General features: G+C 36.1%; 1 protein-coding gene across 5 annotated transcripts in view; it reads right to left on the bottom strand.

Moving 5' to 3' along the window:
* Nucleotides 1–16,017, bottom strand: part of L3MBTL3 (L3MBTL histone methyl-lysine binding protein 3) — a 124,335-nt gene that overhangs the window by 32,457 nt on the left and 75,861 nt on the right. For all 5 annotated transcript variants that reach the window (XM_023557609.2, XM_023557697.2, XM_064290746.1 and 2 more), the window contains 3 exons: nucleotides 8,243–8,357; nucleotides 6,515–6,617; nucleotides 829–984 (listed from right to left, as the gene is read on the bottom strand). In XM_023557609.2, the coding sequence (XP_023413377.1) occupies nucleotides 829–984; nucleotides 6,515–6,617; nucleotides 8,243–8,357 (374 nt within the window). The remainder of the gene's footprint in view (nucleotides 1–828; nucleotides 985–6,514; nucleotides 6,618–8,242; nucleotides 8,358–16,017) is intronic.

The raw sequence follows: 16,017 nt of genomic DNA, 5'->3' as shown, positions 1-16,017 counted from the left end.
CTTTGTTACATTTGGTTTATAGGTTTTATAGGTAAAAAGATCATCACTACTATTAATCATTCAAATGTCTACCTGATTCATCCAAAATAATGGAAGTTATAGAATATGAAAATAAACAGAGAACTATGTTACCTTAGATTTTATAAAAAAAAAAAAAAAAATTTTTTTTTAGATTTTATAGTACTCCATAAACAAAATCCCCAAAACTTAAAGGATCATCTATTAATTCTTCCTTTCTTTTAGTACAACCCTCAGCTGAAGTAAGAGTACAAACTAATTACTTGATGCTACATGTAATAAAATGTAATTCTTTGCCTCAGGATCCTCTGAAGTTACGACATTCTAACTCAACTCTACAAATGTAATCAAAACTAAATGGCTGGGTTTACAGTACAATTAATAATTAAATGAAATAATGTGTATAAAAGTCCTTGGCATAGAGCATGCACTAAAACAAAATAATGGCCATCCTTCCCAAGGAGTCTGTCATATATTTAATAAAGGATGGTTCTTCATAAACACTGAGCACTTCATTCAGAAATGTGAACTGGCACGCAGTAAAAAGGCTGGAATTTCTAAACCTCTGACACCAAACAAGTTCAAATGAAAGATGAACAAGAAAGAGGAAATTCTGCCTGATTTAGACACGCTTTTATAATCCCTCTGCCCAATTTTTTTTTTTTTTTAATTCTAAGTATTGAGCCCCATGATCATTTTACATTAAATCAGGCCCATTTTCAAAACTAAAATATATCATGCAGTATCAAAATAAAAAATCTCTTTCAATCAGGGAACTATAAACAACACTAATATTATCACTTTAATTACCTGGTTTCAGGACCAGGAGCTGAAGAGCTTTCATTTGTGTCTGTTCTTTTATTTCTTGGAAATGATGGACTAGTTGGCGACATCTCACCACTTAAACGGTCTGGGAAAACACGGTCCTTACTCAAATTGGCTTCTGAATAGGGGCAGTTGGAAAAACTAGAAGGTTTAAAAAAAAAAAAAAAAGAAAGGAACACTCCCATTAGAACACACTTCTCCCAATTAAAATGACAGCCTACAGAATACAAAATTTGAAAATTTAAATGCATGTATCATATATATTTTTATGTGTGAGGGCGCATATACATGATTAAATAAACATATGGTATGAACTATTTTATCTTTAAAACATAATTTAAGTATATTCAGAAAGAAGTATCTCTTTGCACTAGATTTTAAGAAGCGACATGGTACAATCTTTGAAACTGAGCAACAGCCACTGAAGGATTCTCTGTATTGTCCAAGGCAAGGATTAATGGAGCACATTTGTTCCCTATTGTGATCTTCCAGCCCCAGGGCCGCCATTCGTTCTTTAATTCCTTTTATTCCAGGTGCTGCTCTCCAAAGGAAGTTGGTTCTCCTATGTTCCCGTCTCTTAGCCCAACAGCATACCTGATATTCTGGCAAGTATGTGTATCCATCTGCAGCTAATTCTGCACCTAATATGAAGGGGCAGAGGCCAACTCGGATAACAACTCATCTAACTCACTTTCCTTCCACCTGTGCCCACTTACTGGTCTTTCATGTCTCATGCAAAGGATATTTCATATAGATAAGAGTCCAAAGTTTATTAGTGGTTTGTAGGGGCAGGCAGGAGGGGGGAAATGGAGTTATTGCTTAAGGCCATTGAGTTTCTGTTGAGGGTGATGAAAAAATTTGTATAAATACGAAGTTAATAACATTAAAAGTACACACGAACTTTATGAATTCACCAGTGCTGATCAAACTTCTTAGAATCATTCTTAGTTTCTCATGTGACATGACATGTTTCCAGTGACAATACATTAGTCATGTGTATATACACACCCACACATACACCTCTTTACCTTTATTTAATTCCTTGGAAAGCAGAGGGATAGATTTGCATATGATTACACTGTTCTCTACTGTGTGGGCTTTATTAGGGGTACTCTATTAGCAAATTGTTCTGTATCATGTATGTGTGTACATATACATATTGTACGGCAACAAGTTTGGTTATACACACACACACACACCCTTGCCGGCGAGTCGATCCTGACTCATAGCAACCCTACAGGATAGGGTTGCCAAAGAGCAGCTGGTGGATTTGAACTGCTGTCCTTTTAGTTGGCAGCCAAACGCTTAACCACTGAGCAACCAGGGCTACACACACACACACATATATATATGTATGCATATGTACATGTATATACACGCATAGACACACACACACAAATACTCCCAATGGCCCCTCTAAGGAGGCTGTTTTTCCTAGGAAAGGCTGGTCTAACTCATTAGGGAAAATGGAAGAACTGCCCTGTTCACTGCACCCTAGTGCCAACTTTAAAACCCTTTTAATTATAAATACATTTATTTAAACACTAAGGTGACATTTTCAGTTTTCTTGGTGCTCACATAATCATTTTCATCCCTTGTCAGGGCAGAAGCCTGTAATAAAACACCAGGCAGGCTTTATCATGCTACTGTGCTTTGCATGAGAACCTAGCCGCTAAGAGCACTGATTTAAGTGCAATACAGGCCCTGCCTGGGTTGGATCCTGGTTCTGCCACTATATTTTCTTGGGCACTTACTTAACCTCTCTAAGCTTCAGTTTTCTCATCAGTAAAAGTGATTAAAACAGCACCTACTCCATAGTGTTGACGTGAATATTAAATAATACATGTAAGTACTTAGAACAATGCCTGGAACATAGTAAGTCATCAATAAATGTTACATATTACTATGAGTTGGAATCAACTCGACAGCACTGGGTTTGGGTTTTTATTACTTCTATTTAAAAAGGTGAAAAATGGTAATACTTAACCCTTAAGAACAAAACAAAAAACAAGCAAGCATTAAAAACTTCAACTATTCCTTCTTTATGAAGACTCTGCCTCCCTGAGGAAAAGCTGATGCTTCCTTCTAAGCGCTACTCCACATGGTGCTCCATTCAAGCCTCCATGCAAATCGGTTTATACCAGGCTGTGGACTTCTTAAAAATAGGGGGCCCGCTCCTCTGTATAGCCCATCACCTATCCCAGGGCCTGGCACAAAGCAGGTGCTCAGTGTTTGCTGGATGCATGGAAGTTTAATTAAAATGATGTTTACAGTTACAGTATCCAAAGTCACTAAATTTTTCAAACTTTATGTGTACTTTATAAATATCCTTTAGAGGTTGTTAGAAATACTTATTCTTCTTAATTTCTTCTAGGAAAGATTTATTTCTGATGACACTAAGTATGTGGAATACCTGTTTTTATGTAATCATAGTTGCAAATGGTTAATGCACTCAGCCGCTAACCGAAAAGTTGGACGTCTGAATCCATCCAGGAGTGCTTCCAAAGAAAGGCCTGGTGATCTACTTCCAAAAAATCACCCACTGAAAACTCTGTGGAGCACACCTCTACTCTGACACACATGGGGCCACCGTGAGTCAGCGCTGACTGGTTTTCGTTCTCCTTTAATCCATCTCCGTTCTTTGACCTCTCTATATGTCAAATGAATGAATAAACAAAGGGAAATGCCATGGTACGATGTCCCCTTGCTGGAAAGGTAGAATTAAGCAATCTGGCCACTGACTTCCCTAGAGATCAGAATATTATATCCAACCTTCTCTCTGATCATGGACATTTTAACATTAAAAAAAAAAAATCATAACCTCAAATTTCATCTTTGAGGCACATACTCTCTAACACTTTCTAGATCAAATTAAACTACGGTAATCTTCAGAGAAGCTAATAATAAATGCTAGCCAAAACAGTCTTTTGTTTATGACTTCACAAAACTGATTATTCCTGCTTAAGGGCAACCTTCCTTGTTAGCTAAGCAAAGAACGCATGTTTTGATTTATGCTGTTTCTTGGTAAATTAATCCAAAGAGAATTTTCTCATTATGTTTTTCTGAACACAGCATTCTCAGCAAGGACAAAAATAAATGCCAGTGAAATGAACCTTTCAAAGAATATCCATGACACAGCAGCTACTCCACAAGTCTCCTAATGAAATGGAAAACAGGCTATGCCTGCGAAGGATTAATATCCTGCCAGATGAAGAGTTCTGAGAGTTGTCAACAGGAAGGTGGTGGCAGGGAGACTAAGGCAAAGGGCTGAGAAGTCAGCACTCAGGTAGGAGGTGACATCCTCCACTGATTCTCTGAAAGGCATCCCTCATTTCTGAGGTCCTAGTCAACCAGTAACTCTGCCCAACGCACAGACGCTGCTAGTTGTTACAGCCTGTACGTGAAAAGAAAAGATAGCTTCTTTAACAATGCACACCTTTAAGTCAAAAGGTCTACTTCTGCCTCATTCCAAGAAAATGAGTAATTCTCTACTAACGGGTCCAATTATACTGAAAGAATTTTTTTTTTTTAACCACATTTCTCCATATCTTCCATGATTCATCCCATGATTTCTTCCTTCTCTTAAGAAACACAATACTGTATCTATGAACAAATGCTCCAAAGATAATCATTCCAGGCTAGAGCTGACATTCTGGGAAATGGGTGCAGCCCAGTTGAGGGACCCTGAGAAGCACACTGTGCATTTGGGGAGGGTGATCCTGATAAATGGCTGGGGTCACTGGGAAGGAGGCAGGGCTGTTACCATAGAGCTTGCTGGGATAGGCAAGTCTCTCCACTCCAACCTAAAGCATTAAAGGAACAATGGACAACGCTATACTGTGGCTTTTTTTTCCCCAGAAGGTCAAAAATTTTTTTGAAACTCAAGTTGCACCTTAACAACATATATACCCATTTTTCAATCTTGTGCTCTTTTTCTTCCCAATCTGAATAAATTGCCTTTAGCCCAATGAATGTCTTGGGGTTGTAAAGTTTCCTTATTATTCTTTGCAGCTGATATTTTAATTGGATTATATACAGCTTTTATGGTTCTATTAGTTTGTGAGTTCTCTGAAAATTGGGTCTGTGACGAATTCATGGAGCAGCACGGAACTGCTTTGAGACGGGAGTCAGAGAGGTGAGGTTAAGAGCACACACTCAAGAACTAGACTGGGTGCCCCTCCCAGCTCCCCAACTCAATAGCTGTCAAGTCAGGCATGTTATTCAACTTCTTGTATGCCATGGTGACTTCATAGCTTTTCTATGACATGATTGTTTTAAAGGTTATGCAATACTTGTAAAGCAATTAAAACAATGCCTAGCACCGAGTTAATAAATGTTCAATATGTTTGTTATCATTGAAAAGAAAATGCTGCTCAAAAATATTTATTGAACAAAAGAACTTATGAACATATAATGGAAATTCAGCATGCTACTGAATTATTTTTGGCATTTAGATTTATATAATGTCTGAAAAATAACCCAGCTGCCTTCGGTAGCCAATATTTAATAACTCTAAGATGTAGGGCTTTTAACCCAGTTTAAATTAATCATGTAACTTTTGGCTTGCAGTCATACAAGCAACCAAAGGATTTTTAAATGAATATTTGCAAAGAGAATCATCATTCTGTCTGTGCTCAGACTTTTTACTCTGGAACATACTCAACCTCATTAAAGAAAACTAGGGAAGAGTGTTGCATAAGGAAGATAAGCAGCATTTGAGGTTGCAGTGAAGAAAGAGAGAAACTATATCCAGACGAAAATAATTGCAATAATTTTGCAATGTCAACTTAGAGCAAAAAGGTAGTGCAATCTTCAGATTTTTTTAAATGACCTAGATTCACAATCTATACTAACCAGGTAACAAAGAATCATTTTTCTTACTGGACAATCCAATTAACTTGTAGCTAGGATAGTTAATACTGCCAAATCATTTTTTAAAAGTTTGGGGTTTTAGAATTGTATACCTAAATAGGTATCATTTTTCTAAAAAAAAATTTTTTTTAAACTATTTTTAAGGTATTTTATTTTATAAATACTTTTCTTAAAAATCCCAGTTAGGTAACCGGAATTTCTTAGTATTTCAATAACGTTTTTAAATTTCTACAAAGCCTCCAAAATTGTCTGAACAATATATCCAATTTCTAGTGCATATATTTGGTTTCTTTTTAAAAGTTATTTAGGGATAAGAGAAACATACTGGAAAATATTTTTCTGACCAATGCACTCTCACATTTGACTACATGTGTGTTTTTTACAATACTGGCTGCTATTCTACAGCAATGTCAATTATTCAACCTGTCAAGTTATCCAATATCATATTTTACCAAACAAATACTTTGAACAGGGCCATCTCCTTCTCATTACCAGTGGTCAATCCAAAATGACTCCCTCAGAATCTATACTCAAAACTACTTGGGTTGCAAGAGAGCTAGAGTTTATCTATTTTAGGAATTGTGAATGTATTTTCTCCCAGGAAGATTTTCAAATATAGATATTCCCTTTCATTTTTACATGATCACCATGGTAACCACATTTAGTATGGATCTGAGTTTAATATTAAGTTCACATCTATCTATTATGCATGGAAAGCATTACCTTACACATAAAAGTGGGATAAAAACCCTCTATTTGACCAAATCCTGGTGTAATGTAAGTGGCAGCAACCACATACCTCTGAGGGGCTGGCTGCCTTCCTTTCTTAAAATGGCCAATTCCTTTACATCCTGGTGTTATGCATCCACTCTGTTCTGAAACTTCCATTAATTCCATAGGGGCTATGGGAAGAAGAAAAAAAAAAAAAAGGGCAAAAAATTAACCAGAGTGCTTCAAGAGTCAAATGTGTGGAATCAGAATAGGGAAGAAAAAATCTCTAAAAATCCAATTTTTGTATCAACACATATACAGAACAAGTAGATCCTATAAAAATTAAAAATATCTGAACAATTTCTGCTTTTATTGGTTTTCTCCTATGACTTTGTTCATACTATTAACTTATCTTTCTCCAATAGTGAAATAGTTAACTTTGATCTAATCCTTTTTCAAACTGTCACAAATTTGAGTTACCTAAATCCTAATTAATGAGAAGATTCTAAAAAATTTTTATGAAGTACACATCATAAGTGATATATATTTGAGCACTGGGAAAATTTCAACCAATACAGTGGAATACAGAGTAACACAGCACAAGGCACCTTCCTGCTCCTCCCTCTGCATTTCACTACCCTCCTCAGCCCTGACTGCTATGCTAATGCAAACCCTTCAGTCCTTGCTCTAAGCACTTAGATACATACTTATACTTGTATGTACAGATGCATCATGTTTTTGGTTTTGTTTTGCCACATAAAAAGAGTAACATAGATACGTCCTGTTCAGAAACATTCTTCTTTTGTTTTTAACGTCATAACCTCTTATAAACCTTCCCATCTCAATACTCTTTATGACTGTTGCATAGCATCTACTGAAGTATAAAAACGCAAAACCCACTGCTGTTAAGTCAATTCGGACTCACTGCGACCCTACAGGACAGAGTAGAACGGCCCCATATGGTTTCTAAGGAAGACCTAGTGGATTAGAATTGCTGACCTTTTGGTTAGCAGTCGTAGCACTTAACAACTATGCCACCAGGGTTTCCATATTTAAAGTACAAGTGTACTTTTATTTAACCAATATCTGTTTCTAAGTTTTGTTATTTTAAACATGCTGCAATGAACACCATCCATCTATACGTATTTTTGTGTCCCTATGCAGCTGTAAACATAGGATCTAAGATCAAGAAATGACACTGCTATATCGAGAAAGCACACTGTAACAAGAGGCACATTACTTTTTTCAAACCCTGATAATTTATTATATTTTCACCAAATTTTTTTCTATAATATGCATATTTTCTTCTAAAACTGAGATCATGGTACCCAAAGTTCTCTGTATACTTTTTTTTTTCCCTTGAATTGAAATTGAAGTTTTTTAAACTGAAATTTCTATTGAGATTGCAGATTTTCTTTAAGAAATAATAATACAGAGAGACTCTGCACACTTTGTCCAATTTCTTCCAGTGGCAGCATTCTGAAAATCTATAGTATAATATCAAAATCAATATACTGGCAGTAATACCATCAGCACATTAGAATTTAAGTCTGCTAAATTATCTTCCAAATTTTTAAAAAATAAAAGTTACAGAATGGCTATACACCACTTTACTTCTTCAGGCATTACTTTTTTTTTTTATATGTTTGTGACTACCAGGTAATTGAAAATGTAGAAAAAGGAAAAAAACTACATAGAGAAGAAAACATACACTAGAGAGAAGTACGGGGCGGGGGGGGGGGCGGGGGCAAGGAAATATTAAGCTCACTATACAACAATATGGAGACATTTTTTTAAATTATCCTGTATCTCTTACTCAAAGGAGGCTGAAGAGGGTGCCCAGTTTTGGAACACCAGCCCACAGGGTGAACATCAGGGGAGTCTGCATCTATCCAGTAGTCGTAACTACTACTCCAGCCATCAAAGTGAACCTGTAGGACAAAAGGAAAAAGGAAATTAACAGTACAGTGCAGGTCACAATAATTCCTACAGTAAAATTTATGCCCACAGTAACCATTTTTATTCTTTTTTTAAATTATAGATTTAGTACCTAATAAATTATTTTAATTATTTAAATATTTTGTGCACAGTATTATGAAAGAAAAGGCCTTCCAAAGGCATTTTTTTTGGGCAATAGTTCTATAGATATATTACATGTATCTCTTAACAATATGAGCAACTTGAGCGCAGGCATGTGTTATAACATCTTCACATGCGCAACACCAAACACCCAATAAATATCACTGAATTAATATAACGGGAGGGAGGGAGGGAGGGAGGGTGGCAGGCAAATGAGGAGGTGAGGTCAAATCTACTAGAATGGTGCTGAAAACGCTTTTTTTTTTTTAACCAATGCCTTACTAGAAACACGTCCAATTTATAAAATATTCTTCCACCAAACACATTTTTAAGTATTTTTTTTTCCTAAAATAATTTCAATACTTCTCAGAGATTTTATAGAGAGCTTAGTGCTACAATCTTTACTGGCCACCACATGAAAAGGCAATTGATCTTTTAGGCATGGTCAACAGAAATCAGCTTCTTATCTTTCAGGATGAAAGGATAAGCTGCTAACGCTATATATATTTTACCTTTTAATCAAGTTCTCCAGCTATATTTCTTTAAGGTCTATGAATCTCTACTCCTTACAAGACAACAGATATCAGACAGATAAAAAAAAAAAAATTGAAATATTTAAAAACTAAACCATAGAAGTTCTAGAAGAATGCATGAGTGAATTTATTTGTAATCTTAGAATGGAGTACCTTTTGTAAACAATGCCCCAAACTCAAAAGTCATAAAAGAAAAAAAGTGATCAATTTGGCTACATAAAAATTAAAAATTTCAGAGTATTAAATATTACCACAAGGAGGATGGAAGACCCACAACAAGACCCCCAAAACAAACCTGCTACGCATGTCAGAAGGCATTCTGTTCCTTACTTTATAAAACCCTTATATACCAACATGAAAAAGAAGAAAACCCAGCAGGAAGATGGGAAATAGATACAAATGACTCATAAACCCAGAAATGAAACATAAATGGCTAGAAAACAAATGAAAAGATGATCATTTAACTTATAATCAGGAGACCAAATAAGTAAATTATGCTATTTTCATATGCTAGAATAGTACGTAGATATTAAAAAGTACGTATATATGACCTAATGTGCATAAAATTTTTTTTCTAGAAAAATTCCTAAGTAGTTATCTTTACAGAGAGGGACTAGAGGATGGCTGGGGGTAGAAGACCTTTCCTTTTGTATTTTTACATACTGTTTAAATTTTCTAACTATAAATGCTTGCTTGTATTCTTTAAAATAGGTTACCAGTGAAAATAAGAGCTATCTTCTCTTATTTACCTTATTTCTCTATATTACAGAGACTATAATTAAAAAACTATACCTATTAACACACGTAGTCTCCGATTTACGACGTATTTGAGTTACAACACACTGTACTTACAACTCTGTTTTCTGTGTATCTTATTGTTGGTAATATGTACTAAATGACACAGTGCACAATTTGCTGATATCGTCAGTCTCAGAGGTTCGCTTGTAGATGTTCAATGCCATGATTTACACTGAAAGGATTAGGTGAGGTTTTTTTAAAGTAAATCAGGGGCTGATCGCTTTGCTAAAGTTGATAGGCAGATTCAGGAAGCAGTGAGATGTTACCCAGAAATAGATCAAGAAAAAAAGAAAAGGACCATACAGGCAACTCTCACTAATTTTCTGACTAGAAACACTATCCTTATTCCCAGGAAAAATCCAGACGGTCCATGATCTTCCACGAGTGGAGTTACTACCACACCTGACAAACTGCCAATGGCATCAAACTTGCCTTCATCATCAGAGTAAATTTTTATGATTTGTGTATTTTTTATGTATGAATGCATTAAAATTTATCTTTAAGTTTATGTGTAATATTTCCAACCCCCAAAGACAAATAAAGATCAAATTTATAATGCTATTGATAATAAAAGGCAATAATAATGAAAACTAAAAAAGAGGTACAAACTTAGCAACAGGGCCCCATTATAACTCACGGACTATCTGTATATAGTATTATCCCTTGCCCTCTCGTAATTTTTACTGGCTTCTTAAGCACCTATCTATGAAACTCTCACTCTTGCTACCCACACTGTCAGGTCAAGATAATATTCTTTTGCAATGAATCCATTTTCTCAAGCTTAGAAGGTAATAAATAAAACGCCCAGTACTGTAAATAATCTGGTTGGATTTTTTGTTCATATAAAAATCAAATCAGTGAAAGATGTTTTAGGCTCAGATGTTTATCTCCACTTTCTTCTGAAATTCTACTAAAATTGTATTTAAAAAGTTATAAATCAGAAAGGGCAAACAGAAAAGGAAAGTAGCAACAGCAGTTGAGAAATGACAATTGTGTTTATGGAGGGTAAAAGCGGCTAGAAGTGTACTAAACTACTTAAAAGACCAGAGTGAGTTGAAACCTAAGTGCCTAGAGAAGGGAGACCAGGACTAGAAGCAAATCAGTTCACTCTGGAGGGACTGGGTACTGCAGAAGACCAGGGGGCGGGACAGGGGGAACGACGACAAGGGACTGCAAAACAGCAGGATTGGTTCAATGTTTGAGTATGGAGTGGTTAGATCCCTAGATCTGCTCCTTGACCCCACCCACCAAGCTAAATAGCCCTTCGACAACCCTGCAGAAGAGTACAGGTTCTTGCTCTGCTCTGGAGAAATACAATCAGTGAGGCTCTGAACTCCAGGGCAAAATGAAAGCAATGATGTGTGAACTAAAAACATGGCGGCTAAGCAACAGTCTGCAGATGCTCAACCAGGCTCTTTACCTGTCTCATACAGCAGGTACCAGGTTCACAATTCCCCAGGGAAGAGAGAGAATGGCAGAAATGGAAAGACACCAGAGAAAAGACCTCTGAGGCTGACAAATGGGGATCTCCCTGTGGCAAATCTGGTTCTTTGCATTCTTATCCTACAGTGAGTCTCACCAGTCAACAAGTCCCACTCACAAAAAAAGCTTATTTTCACTGGCTTTTTCTAAATGCAAGTGACAGTCACAACTGCCTGACGTGGAAGGAGTGCCTCCAATACGAAGCCAGAAGGCCATATTAATTAGCTGAGAGAGAAATTTGGATGAAACAGAAACAAGCAGGGAACAGAAGAAAAACTACCTTTCATATCCTCAGGGAAGTCTGAAGTGGTATTGCTTCAGGAAACAAAAAGGGGGGGAAAATCAGAAAATTAAAAAAAAATGTTGAAAATTTAGAAATATCAATTTTAATTAAAAATGCAATATAAAGTTTGGAAGGTGAAGTAGATTTCTCTAAGAAGGCAGAATTAAAAAAATGAAAAACGTGTAACAAGAAAGAAAATACAAGAAAATCAGGGGGTCAATCTAAAGGTTCAATACCAGAGTGACAGGGCTTCCACAAAGAAAACAGAAAAAAAGAGAAAATCAGCAAAAAATAATGCAAGAACGTTTCCCAAGCTGAAGGATATGAAACCCCATAATGAAAAGGCTTTAGTACTCAGTACAGTAAACGAAAAAGACCCTCACACCAAGGCACAGCATTATGAGACATGAGAATGCCAAGAACAGAGAGATGATCCTGAGAGCTGCCAAAGAAAAACAGTACATCACCCAAAAAGAAGCAATCAAAATGGCCTTACATGACTAGAAAAACAACACCAATGTGAAAAGACAGCAGGCCAATGCTATTAATTTCTGAGGAGAAATGGGTCCTACCTAGAATTCAACACCTAGTCACGGTATGAATCAAATGGAAGGCTCACAGACATTTTTTGATGTACGATGACTCTAAAAAATATGCTTCTCATAACTCTTTCCTAATCCGTGAACATCCTGTTGCCGTCGAGTCGATTCTGACTCATAGTGACCCTATAGGACAGGGTAGAACTGAACCACAGAGTTTCAAGGAGCGCCTGGTGGATCTGAACTGCTGGCCTTCTGGTTAGCAGCTGTAGCACTTAACCACTATGCCACCAGGGTTTCCAACTCTTTCTTAGGAAGATGCAAAATGATTCACTTCAGAAAAATACAAAAATAAACTAAGGAAAATAAAGTATGGGATCCAGAAAAGATATAACACAGTTTGTCAGCAAAGAGAAGTTTTGGGATGAAAGCTCTGTACCAGGCTTAAAGTACAACCACCCAGACTGGTGTAAGTGGCTGCTGACCTGCAGGGAAACAAATTCAAGGGGAAAAAAACAAGACACAAAATATTTTAAAATATACTAGAGCTTTTAGAAAATCAAATCCACTGACACAGTTGCAAAAATCTAATAATACGAAGATACACAATAAAACAAATCAAAATACAAAGAAATTACTGACACCAGGAAAAACACAAAGTCATAAGAAAAAGACTACTTTGCTGAGCAGTGAATAATTTATATACTCATAACGGTACACACAGAGAAGAGTAAAAAAAATGTGAAATAACTAATGAAAGGATAAGGGCAGGGGGGGTTGTAAGACCTAAATTCAGAACTATTGTAACAGGAAATTAATAAACCATACTTAAAATGGATGAATTGAATAACAGCAGTATATGGGTATTATCAAGAAAATTAAAGATAAAATGTCATAGGCAACAGCCAAAAAGGGTTTAAACTAGTTGCCTATGGGAAGTCAAACTGGTGGTTGAGGTTGGACAGGGTTTTATATTCTAAGTCTTTCAGTGGCAGTTGAGTTTCTTAATTATGTGTTACATCAAAAAAATCTAGAATTTATAAATATTAGGAAGAGGTGGGTGATACATGGAAGAATACGGATCTACGGGCAAAGTCTTTGTTGTCTTTTAGTAAGAGGACAGCTGACACCAAAAACACAGGATGAGGGCAAAAACATTCTGGTTGTTTTTCTTCAACTGCGTTCATGAACATCTGACAAAACAGGCAACCGTCTTCAAGTTTTTTAACTGTAATAGCTCAAAGTGTGACATGTATTTTGTTTAATCCCTGAGAAACTGAAAATATTAAGCTATGCTAATAACATAGACCCTATTTTTACCTTCCTCTTCTTCCTTCCAAAAAAAGAAAAATATGCTTTATTGTTATATTATCTCCCATATTATCAGAAGAACTTCTGTTGAAAGCTTTTCTGTATTGTCAGAGGTCTCTGACAAATCCTGAAACTGAGTCATTGTCACCTGGTCACTGACCTTTTGAAAACTTCATAAACACTCAGATATTTCTTTGTGGGTTCACCTTTAGCTTTGAAAACCATTCTGGTAGTTATAAAAAGATGACCATCCACTGTACATCTCATGGCCAGCTCTTTTTTGGCTGTTAAGGACTCACTAGGATGTTATATTGAGAGAAAATTCAGCAAGCAGCAAAAAGAGGGGGACTAAACTTTGCCAGTAACTGAATGATCCCACTTTAGAGTACTCAATCTTTTGGGGCCCTTATTTCCCCACACATAAAATAGAGGAGTGAATCTAAGTATTTTTCTATTACAAAAGTAATATGTGTTCATGAAGCTAAACACACAAACAGACCCTAATCACCTATAGTCCCAGCATCGTAAGAGGGGCATTGCTGTGATTTTGGAACATTTCTTTCCAGAACTGTTTATGCTTATATTAAAGAATAATATCAGATATCATAATATTAAACCTGAATTGTTCACTTACCAGTACTTAATATTCTCCTAAAATTTTAATTTTAACATTAAATAGACAGTAATTTATTTTACTCATCTCCTAATATGGCTGTTCCCAATGGTAAATCCTATCAACAGCATTGCCACATCTTCCTTGGAACGTTTACCTTTGAATCCCAACACACATGCACAGGCCCAAAGGCACCAGAAACCAAATGGAATATTCAACTTAATTTGAGTATTTCTTTTGGTTTTTCCCTTAACATAAATTGCTAGGACTGAAAATCTTGAATTAAAACCAAAAAAACCAAACTTGTTGCCATCAAGTCTATTCTGACTCATAGTGACCCTATAGGACAGAGTAGAACTGCCCCATGGAGCTTCCAAGAAGCGCCTGGTGGTTTCAAACTGCTGACCTTTTGGTTAGCAGCCGTACCACTTAGCCACTATAAAACCAGGGTAATATTCTAGGGCTTTTGGTAACTACAGCCAAACACCGTGCTTCAGAAAGGCTGAGGCACTTCACATTCCTACCAGCAGCATATGCAAATAACCTTTCCCTGCACCAAACCCAAAACAAGTTTTTTCTTTTCTCTATATCAACTTGATTTATAACAGTATCATCTTGCTTAATCCTACAGTTCTTTGACTATTAGTCTAGGTTATTTTTAAAAAATACTTCTAATTCTAAAATACAATGATTGCTTTATGACTTACGTTACTACCAGGTAGGGCAGTTAACAAGGAACCCTGGTAGTGCAAAAGTTAAGTACTCAGCTGCTAATCAAAGGTTGATGTTTCAAACTCACCCAGTGGCTCTGGGGGAAAAAGACTTGACAATCTGCTTCCATAAACATTACAGCTGAGAAAGCCCCATGGAGTAGTTCTTCTTTGTCACATGGGGTTGCTATGAGTCCAAACTCACGGCACCAGTAACGATAAAGGGCAGTTAACAAGAAAATGTACTTTACCATTGTTAACGCTGGCCTTGCATTACCATAAAATTTTCTGAAATGTTATATGGTTATATAATCTTAAAAATAGTGAACTGAATGTTAAAATTCTGTTGTATAACAATACCACATTTATAGGTTTTTGATGTTGCTTTTTATTTTTAGATATTATTTCATTAGATATCTAAGGATGTGATTTTTCTTCCAAAAAAGTATATAAACTTAGATTCCTACAGCTTAGAACTGAGACTTAATTTTGCCATTGCCAGCAATTAATAATTAATCAATTCAATCTTTCTGTGCCTTAGTCTCTCATTGATAAAACGGTGCTAGTAATAGAAATCTCCCATACCATTACCACAAATACCAAATGTGAGAACACTGTTACTTTGTAAAACACTATGTAAATCCAATATTTTCCTGTTATTATAAAATTATTATTCCTAATAGAAACCCTTAACAATCCTATGAAGTAAGCAGAATGGGTGTTGTTACGGTTTGAGAGTGAAGTTAATGGTGAAGCCTGAAACGAGCCTTTTGGCTCCTCATCTGGAAGTTCTCTACTTCATTTTCACTTTATCACGCCTGAAAATAACAAACTGAACCCATCTACCCAAACATTTGCTTATGAGAAGATCTGACTTTAAAATTCAACTCTGATTACAATCCCATTTTATTTATAAAATTATTGATTTTCACTTCTCCTGTATTAACACAGAATATTCTTCAGAAAAGTCTATATTTGACACACTTCAGAAAAACAGTAACCAAAGCCACGTATTTTCAATTGTCTCATATGCATGTGAAAGCTTGACAATGAATAAGGAAGACTGAAGAAGAATTGATGCCTTTGAATTACGGTGTTGGCAAAGAATATTGAATACACCATGGACTGCCAGAACAGCAAATGAACAAATCTGTCTTGGAAGAAATACAGCCAGAATGCTTCTTAGAACCAAGGATGGTGAGACTTCATCTCATGCACCTTGGACATGTTATCAGGAAGGACC

Source organism: Loxodonta africana, chromosome 1 (genome assembly GCF_030014295.1).
Source record: "Loxodonta africana isolate mLoxAfr1 chromosome 1, mLoxAfr1.hap2, whole genome shotgun sequence".
Taxonomy (NCBI): Eukaryota; Metazoa; Chordata; class Mammalia; order Proboscidea; family Elephantidae; genus Loxodonta; species Loxodonta africana.
This window is presented reverse-complemented; position numbering and strand designations above follow the sequence as displayed.